The 9,271-nt window shown below is 34.2% G+C and overlaps 1 protein-coding gene across 1 annotated transcript; it reads right to left on the bottom strand.

Moving 5' to 3' along the window:
- Positions 1 to 645: 645 nt before the first annotated feature.
- Positions 646 to 6,057, bottom strand: LOC147926800 (uncharacterized). Its single transcript, XM_087487213.1, has 10 exons — positions 5,863 to 6,057; positions 5,576 to 5,770; positions 4,443 to 4,501; positions 3,974 to 4,100; positions 3,135 to 3,532; positions 2,302 to 2,890; positions 1,974 to 2,022; positions 1,640 to 1,880; positions 1,460 to 1,547; positions 646 to 1,365 (listed from the first exon to the last, which is right to left on the bottom strand). The coding sequence occupies exons 1-10, from the start codon at positions 6,055 to 6,057 to the stop codon at positions 646 to 648; spliced, it is 2,661 nt and encodes an 886-aa protein (XP_087343339.1).
- Positions 6,058 to 9,271: the final 3,214 nt, after the last annotated feature.

Below are 9,271 nucleotides of genomic sequence, written 5' to 3'. Positions count from 1 at the left end.
AATCTATAAGAGAAATGAAAGAACAAGTTGTTAACGGTTTGGTGAACTCTGGGGTGGTTAACACATATGAGGAAGACAAGAAGAAGTTTGAATGTAATTTACTGGCAGCCAATGAAAGGGAAAAAATGCTTTGACAATTCTTGGTTTGGTCTTGGATAGGGTTCATTGTTGCCATGGCCATGTGTCTTGGGATGTGTATGAAGTAGGTTGCAGAAGAAGTCTCTTGGTTAACTTCAATCATATGTCTACTAAGCTTTCGATGTACGCTACTTTTGTTTACTAAGCTTTCGCTGTACGCTACTTGTCTGTTTTTAAGTTTTTTTTTTTTGGCCATCTACACTCTTTCACTCTGTTTTAAGCTTAACGTTTGAAGTTATATATATGAAACGAAAAACTGACCAAAAAATACCAATATCCCACATATAACTAGTAGACAACAAGAACAATCATCCTTACACATTAGAGTTTTAAAGGAGGATGATATAAAAAATATCAAGATCCCGCCCATCATCAGAGTTTAATCAGTAGGATCCCACCCACAAAATATAAAGATCCCCCAACAGAAACAAAACATCATCCTACATCATCCTAATTAGTCATACATAATTAAAACAAGAGTTTAAGTCTTTCAAACAAAGTTTATAGTTAGTCTCGGATTGGGGGAGGATCATAGAGCCCAAAGTCGTCCATGTAGTTCTCCTCATTTGGTCCACGGCATTCAATCTCGTGAAATAAGTCACAAGCCATCTTCTCCCTTATCCATGTGATGTTTGCGTCGCACAAAGTAGTAGGAAAGGTTATCCCAAGAGCATGAAATTCTATGTACTTCAAAGTATACACACCACAGTCACCTGCCTTCCTGTTTGGAGGCACTCTCTTTGTAACCCGCTCATGAGTGAACTTCTCGTACGACCACATTTGCTTGTGATCAGGGCTGGCTAACTCCCGCAGCACGTAGGGAACCAACACGGCAATAGGCTCGATGGTAGATGCAAGCTCTTCGTCACTGGTGACACTCGGGATGCTATCCCAGACGACGATGTGTCTCATGGGAATCGATATCCACAAAGCTACCCAGTGCATAGACTTCACGTTTAAAGGCGCGTATAAGTCGTCCACTTCCAGACCCCATTGCTTGTTAGTCTGAGTATACGGTGGATACTCCCCTGCGTGGTAGCTGAAGGCACCGGCCGGCAACAAGTTCCCAGATCCATTAGCATGTGCCTCAGAATTAACAAAGTCAAGGTACTTCGTTGTCCACAGATGAGTGAACATAGCTTTTAGGAAAGCCACTCTACTCATTTTAAACCTCTCAGGATGTTGTGCTTGTCGATGTCTCAATAGATTCGACCCCGCATCCATGTGCTGGATAACCACATGGATTTAAAACGAAGTTATATAATATTGAAGACTGGAGTTTTCTAGTATACTTGAAGTAGAAGTTTTCTAGTAGACTTACCGAATCTCGTAACCACACTGTTTTTGTCTGCAGTTCGTACCACCAAAGACAACTTTGGGATTTCTCTGGGACCTTGTTCTTGTACGTCCTGCGGGTGATGAATGGTTTGGATACATATAAGTTACTAGAGTTTCAAAAAATAGAATTTTTGAAACATACCATAAAATTTAGTAGACTTACGGATCTTTCTTTAAGAAATCACGCAAAACCTTCTTCAACTCCTTGTCTGCTTTATCAAAAGGATTGTACGCTGACGTGGCTGACTTATCACCCATGATAGTATTGGCTGTGTTATCACCAACAAACGGAGAACGTTGACTTGACGCCAACCTCTTAACCCTTTCAGCCTTGCCATGTGCCGGAATCCTAGCCGCTTCTTTCCTTGGTTCTTGTTTCTTGGCTCTAGCAGTCAAGTCGGCAGCTGTTGGGATTTCCGTGCGAATAAACACAGGTGGGTCTCACTTAGTGTCAGATGATTTAGAGCTGACTATCTTTGGCACCTTCGTATCCGTACGAGTAACAACTGGAGATGGTTTCGGGGTCTGAGATTGACCTGGCTTGTTCTGCAAATTTTCCGATTTAAAAGTTACATGATCATTTATGAAAATAAATAATATTAAAGTCGCAGCATATGTTTAAAAGTCTCGAATAAAACAAACAAAGACAACACGGATATAGAAGTCTACTTCACATAAGGAAGTCTACTTCACATAAGGAAGACAACACTTGTTTTTATGTCTTCGAAGTTGACAACTTCTGGAAGTCTATTTTTTCTTCGCCTTGTACCTGGTATTGTGTTTGTGAGGGATCATAGTAGGAAATTGCAAGTGTTCAGAACTAACCATATCCGTCTGAGAGTCCTTCTGTTCCTTTGATACAGCCTCTTTCGTACCAGTAGCTGCCTGAGAGTCCTTCTGTTCCTTTGATACAGCCTCTTTCGTACCAGTAGCTGGCTGAGAGTCCTTCTGTTCCTTTGATAAAGGATCAGCCTCTTTCGTACCAGTTACATCTCCCTTCATTTTGGTAAGATCCAAAGCCAGGCTTTCAATCTTCTCATTCAACATGTCAAACCGCAAATCACAACTGTTGAAACCGTCTCTCATCTTATCGAGCAGAGCTGCTCCCAACATGCCAAGCTCATCTTTAATAGAATCCAAAATGTTGATTTCCAAGTCAGTCGAAGGACCTGGACAATGCCTCTTCCCACTTGGTTTACCAAATTTACCGGCTCTCTGATTCGATCCCTTTTCTTCAATCTTAACCTTCGGATTGTTGGATTCATAAATACCAACCGTCTGCCACAAACCTCTCCCCCACTTCCATGGACCAAAATCCCCATTGAATGCTCTCAAAATGTTATCAATCTTGTCATCTGCTTCATCGTCTTCCCAAACAGGACTAATCATGCCACCAATGGTTTCTGAAGTTAGTCTACAATTTATATAAAATAGTATACTAGTTCAAATCTAACACAATAGGGTTACCGACTCATCTAATATCGTAGATAAACTATAGAAAAATCACAGAGATGCATACCTGTTTTAGAATATGCTCTTTGACATATTTTCTACCGTAAGAACCGCGGTAAGCAAGCAACGGTGGACTTGGATTGTTCAGCAACGGTTCCCAAATTAATTTGGCAAAATTAGGCATAGATTCGTACACCCATATCTACAGAGGTTCGACAAATCCGTCTATGGTGTAACTCTGCTTGTTTAAGTCCTTCTCCTTAACAGACTGGATCAGGTTCTTGAAAGCAACTCTTCCCCAGGGATAATCAAGAAATGCATCTAAATCCATGACTAGCCTAGCCATATTTAGACGGGTGGGCGTTGATGGTTTCCTAGCTTCTATAAATCCAGCGTAGATGGATAAATAACCCAACCTAACACGTTCTATTCTATCCCAGTCGTTTGAGTTCTTACATGCTGCGACCAGTTGCTCAATACTCGGACCACTGACTAAATTGACTCCAAGCTTCTCCCAAAACTCTTCCATCTCGTCTGAAACCTCAACATGTGGCTGCTCCAACGACTCGACATCTTCACAGTTAAGTCCAGTGATGTCTTCAAACTCATTCAAAGAAAATCGTAAAGGGTTAGATCCAACCAGACTCCAGATCTTGTACTTTTTGTTGCAGACTATATGTAAGGTGAGCATATGGTGAACCAGTCAGGAAGCCCATTCGAATTGGAGACAGTAGAACTGTAACAAGACACCCAGTCGAGATTGATATATCTCCTCCCATTCATCCGGCTCGAGAGCTTTGTACAGTTCATCAAACAGCTTCGTATCGTTGCTGTAATAGCTGATGCTTTTTTGAGGAAGCGGCTCATCACCTTTCGTGTAAAACCTCGAGGAAATTCTGGTCTTCTCTCATCCATTATGCAAGATAAGATTAGGTTTGGCGGGGAAATTAAAAAACGAGAGATTGAGAAAGAGGAAGACTAATCCAATAAGTCTATGCGTCAAATTGGAAAAGAAGGCTACTATCGAATTGCAAAAGAAGTCAACCTTCAGTTTGATCGAAGAGGACAACGGCGGCGAAGACGATGCGGCGAAGATGAAGCTGAAGCGGCTAGGTTGAAGAATACAGAGTTCATCGAGATCTGGTACAAATAAGTTAAACAAAGTAAGTAAACTGACAATCCGAAAGATAGAGATTTAGGTTTAACATGAACCAAAAAATTTCGAAAATCAACCATTAGTGATAAGCGATAGAGATAAGCGGAAGAGATAAGCGGAAGAGAAGAGTTTTCTAGTTCCTTATGAGGAAGAATTAAGATAACTATCCTTTGTTATCTCGGTTTTTAGGTTGTATAAAATTACAATAATTATAATAATCCCGGTTTTATAAAACCAAAACCGTTTTATTAGAAACAGTACTAGAAAATTATAAAGAAACCGATTAAAACCAGATCCTGCTTATCGGTAAATTAAACATATAAATATTACGGCCAACTAACGTCAAATCAATTTATACCTTGTAATGATTATGTTGACGACTTCTCTGGCAGACTTCTCCACGGGAAACTGAACAGTCTGCAAATCCATCAAATCAAATTAATTTTTGTACTATTATGCTGAAGACTTATCAAGTAGACTTCTTTCTGGGGAAACTAAAAAGTACTTTAAACTGCAAATCCATCAAATCTAATTAATTTTTATACTATTATGCTGATGACTTATCAAGTAGATTTCTTTCTGGAGAAACTAAAAAGTACTTTAAAACTGCAAATCCATCAAATCTAATTAATTTTTGTACTATTATGCTGAAGACTTATCAAGTAGACTTCTTTCTGGGGAAACTAAAATGTACTTTAAACTGCAAATCCATCAAATCTAATTAATTTTTGTACTATTATGCTGAAGAATTATCAAGTAGACTTCTTTCTGAGGAAACTAAAACGTACTTTAAACTGCAAATGTATCTAATCAACCAAATTAATACAGGGACAAAAGTTGTGTGTGAATATAGAATTCTACACTTATAAGTATAAAGTGATATGATATAGAATCTTTCTAAGAATTACACAAACGTGAATGATATGATGAAGTGAAGTGATATAGAGAAAGTTTCAATTACCCAACCGTGATCAGTCTCCAATTAAGCGTGGATGATTTATATTGGCCGATACAAGTACTGAAAGACTTTCAATCATCAATTCTCCGTCGTGAAGATGAACTACATACTATTTTTTTTAAAGAGAAAATAAATGATTCACTGATAACTTTTTTGGTTGCAGTTTTATAATCAAAAGGCCCCGGGCTGGTTTATATATACGAGACGAAACGGTTACAATGAACAGTTACATAATTAATAACGTAAACCGTCGCGTCGTAAATCAATAACGAGTAGACTTCATCGACTGACTTCTTAATGTACACATGAGAAGTCTACTAAATAGGTCAAATAATGAAGTCAACGATATCGTCCAAATATTACAGAAACTGAAGCAAGTTAACAGATTACAGACATAAATACGTCATTCAAACAAACAGACACGATAAAGAGAGGTTTACAGATTTTAATTGAAAGATCTACGAAGCAAAAGAGATTAATACAACAATTAAGATTATACTGGCGATTAAGACATTCTCGACCACCCCGCATACACGACGAATTGATAGACGTAATTCCTTCATCTGATCTTTCACCTTGTCTAGCTCCTTCTGAACCCATAGCATTTCATCATTTTCCTGGATGGTTGTAATAGAATCCCTTTGGTCAGCAAGTTCACCTCTCATTGCTTGAAGTTCTTGCATAATAGCCTCATCCCACCATTTCATAATATGGTCCTCCATCCTATACTGTACCATAGAAATAAATATACCATAAGAATATTATCTATACTCAAATAATAATTATATCAAACGAATAAACCATCATACAATCTAACAACCTCATGGTTATTGCATCCAAAGAAAATCCTTCCAGGATTGTCAGCTGTGGTGGAACATTTCATAACGGTTTCCCTTCCGCAGAAACATTTTTCAGGAATTCCAACTGTCAGGCCAAGAAAGCTTACTTCGGGTGGACCTTCACTCCATACTTGCAAAGAACTAGAAGATGGCTGAGTGTAGCTGTGTAACCCCATATCTGTGTGCAAAATGAATAAAAAACTATGAGAACATATATATTTCGAACAAAATTAGCTAAAGCGTTACAAAAGCAAATAGCTGACGATAAATGATGAGAATACTTATCTGAGATGTCCTTCAGTTTTGAATACGATAAATGATGAGGATAGAATCTGAATTTTCGAGAGCAACAATATCAGAATTTTAGAGAGAGAAATTGTGGAGAGAGAGAAAGCACATACAAACTAGGGTTGACTTACATAAAGAAGTATTTATATGGTTACCAAATCCGGTTAGATTAAAATCAAGGAATCGGTACGCATTCGGGTTGGTTCAGCTATCGGTTTGGTTAAATTGTCGGTGAGCTTAAAATAATATAATATTAATAGTTGATGGCATAAGAAAGTCAACCACCAATAGTCTACAGAGAAGTCTACTTAAGCAAACCCTATATCAAATAATTTTAACCTAATCAGCCTTTCCTCCCTTAATTTGACTATTTTATATGTAAATTTATTTTATTACAATTGAGGAAGTCTATGTGGTTATAATTTGGTCAATAGGTTTACCAAATTATTTTTTATATTTTTTAATTAAAATTTAACCTATAATTAAGGTGTAGACATACTTTTATGTCTTCCGTTTGAAGTCAATTTGAAATCAACCGTAAAGATATCTATTGCAGACTTCCTCGGATTAAATCTGTCATTTCGGCTTCTGTTTTTTGTTTGGTCGTAAGGGAGTCAACTGTAATTTCAGCATCCTTAGTGGTTATATTTCTCAAATATCGAATATGGGGTCTACGATTTCATTCAAATGCAAATAAAGGTACAAAAAATGCAATTGTCCCTCTATAATATACTAGGTTTGGACCCGCACGTACGTGCGGGGTTATGTTTATAAAAAAAATTAATTTTGTATATATAATCAAACTTATACTAATTGAGATTTTAGTTTGTATTTGGTTTGCTTTATTAATGTTTGAAAATTTAAAATAATAATGATTTCACCAGTATCTTAAAATTTGGAACAACATAACGGTTGGACTGGTAACAAACTAAATCCAATAAATGATTGGTTAGATTCTATTAAATTTGTGAACTATCAAATTGGATATATAACCGCTAACAGCGATAAAAACCCGTTTGAAACATATACAAATATTTAGGATGGCCGTAACTCTCTTTTCGTTTTGTCAAGTTCTATTATGTCTTACACGTGTTCTCAAATTTTCGTTGCATAACAGAAAGCATTTCAAATATGGGACATTCCGGATATGGAAAAAATTTGTATTTTCTGATTGAAAACGGGAGAGGATCGGACGAAAACATAAATTCTTGAACTCCCGTATGAAATAAACATAAATATAATTCATAGTATATCTATATATCATATGTTTTAATAAATATATTACAAAATTAATTGACTTCTTTATTCTTACTATTTTATAGATGTTTCACCTATATTAGATTATGTTTTTTTAAATACTTTAACGGTTATAGAACATATTTTATGAGCTGGCAAAAAAAAAACATATTTTATGTATATTTTTTTTTTGAACTTATGCTAGTTCAATTGAAAGTAGTAAGATTTATTTGAAAAAATTAAATGTATTTTAATATTTAATAGAACACGTCAAGAATTAAAATTATTTATTTAGCATGTGTAAACATATTTATATAGTATAACGTCATTAACTCAAAATTTTGTCATTTTGGTTTATGAATATTTGGGTGTTTGAGTGTTAATCAGTACTTTAAGATTTTTATTAGAAATTTTTATACTATGAACTATACTATGAGTCATCGTTACCTTGAATATTTCATTAGGGATTCAAGGTAACCATGACTTAAAAGTCTATAAAAATTTAAAAAGTATTGAGATTAACACTCAAACACTCAAATTTCAAGGAAAATTTTAATAGACTTTTTAAAGATAACATGATTTAAAAACAAATTTCAAGGTGCTCATGTTATAAAATTTTACTGCCATGTGTGTTTTTTTTTCCTTTTCCATATATTATAGTGCCATTTTAATAAAGACTGTTAACATCATATATTTGAAAAAATAAGAAAATAATATAATTTAATACATCCAGCTGATTACAGTATAGTCATGGAAGATTAATTGTACTTATATAGATTATGTATACATACCCCTTGCTGTATTTGCCGGTTTCAAAAGTTAATTAATGTTAATGCAAAGCTCAACTACATACTCTAATAAGAATTTCCTACGGAGGTTTCTTAAATAAATCTATATAAAAACTGAAGAAAACAAACACTAATATAGTATTTTGTGACTTACCGGGTTCATATAAAAAATGTGGACTTCTTTTAAGCAATCAAATGTAATTTTCTTGTTTTGCAGATGCTATGTCAATTGGATGAACACCCGTTCATACCACAATCTTCCCTTATATACAATCTCTAGGTAGAAAAATATATGCTTTCAAAAAAGATCTTGATTTATATATGCTTATATACACGATAGAAAATTATAAATTTAACAAATCATAAGAATCATAAATCATAAACTGGACATAGAACATAGTATTGGCGAACTAAAAAAAGAATATAGTAGATGTTAGCAAGAGGTATATTATGCAAACTCAATACAGAGACACTTTTTTATTTTATTTTTACAGAAACAAAGAGATACAAAAATAATGCTAGAGGTAAAGAGATAAAGATATCTTAAAATAATTCATCTATTTAAATTTAAGTTAAGTTATTTTCATAAATACTATTCATTTGTCATGGAAATCTTGTTAAATAATAAGTTACATTTTTGGTATGTTATTAATTGCGGAAAACTCTTATTATTCTATAAAATTTTAATAACTATATAAATTCAAGAAATTATTAATAGAAATAATTTTGTTTTTATTATAATATTTTAAATTTCATTTTGTAATCTTGTTGACTTTAATTTCATTTAGAAAACTATACATGTTTAGTATTTAATTTAGAAAAATATTTGGATAACTTAAAATATATTCGAAATTAATTATTTATGCTTTATACCCATATCAAAATATAGATATGAAATCTATAACCAATTATAAAAAAGTTAATTATTTATTTCTTTAATAGTTGTTACCATTGTTTTAGGAAAGTTTAATTTTTTTTATTATGTAGGCAAATGTGTCTATTTGGCAACATAGATATATGTTATATTTTTTTCTTTTTTTTATCCCTAAGTTTACTCCCCAATTAATAGTATAGATAC

Source organism: Camelina sativa, chromosome 15 (genome assembly GCF_030686135.1).
Source record: "Camelina sativa cultivar CO46 ecotype springtype chromosome 15, ASM3068613v1".
In the NCBI taxonomy this organism is placed as follows: domain Eukaryota; kingdom Viridiplantae; phylum Streptophyta; class Magnoliopsida; order Brassicales; family Brassicaceae; genus Camelina; species Camelina sativa.
The sequence above is the reverse complement of the archived record's forward strand: the minus strand, read 5'-3'. Positions and strand labels throughout refer to the sequence as shown.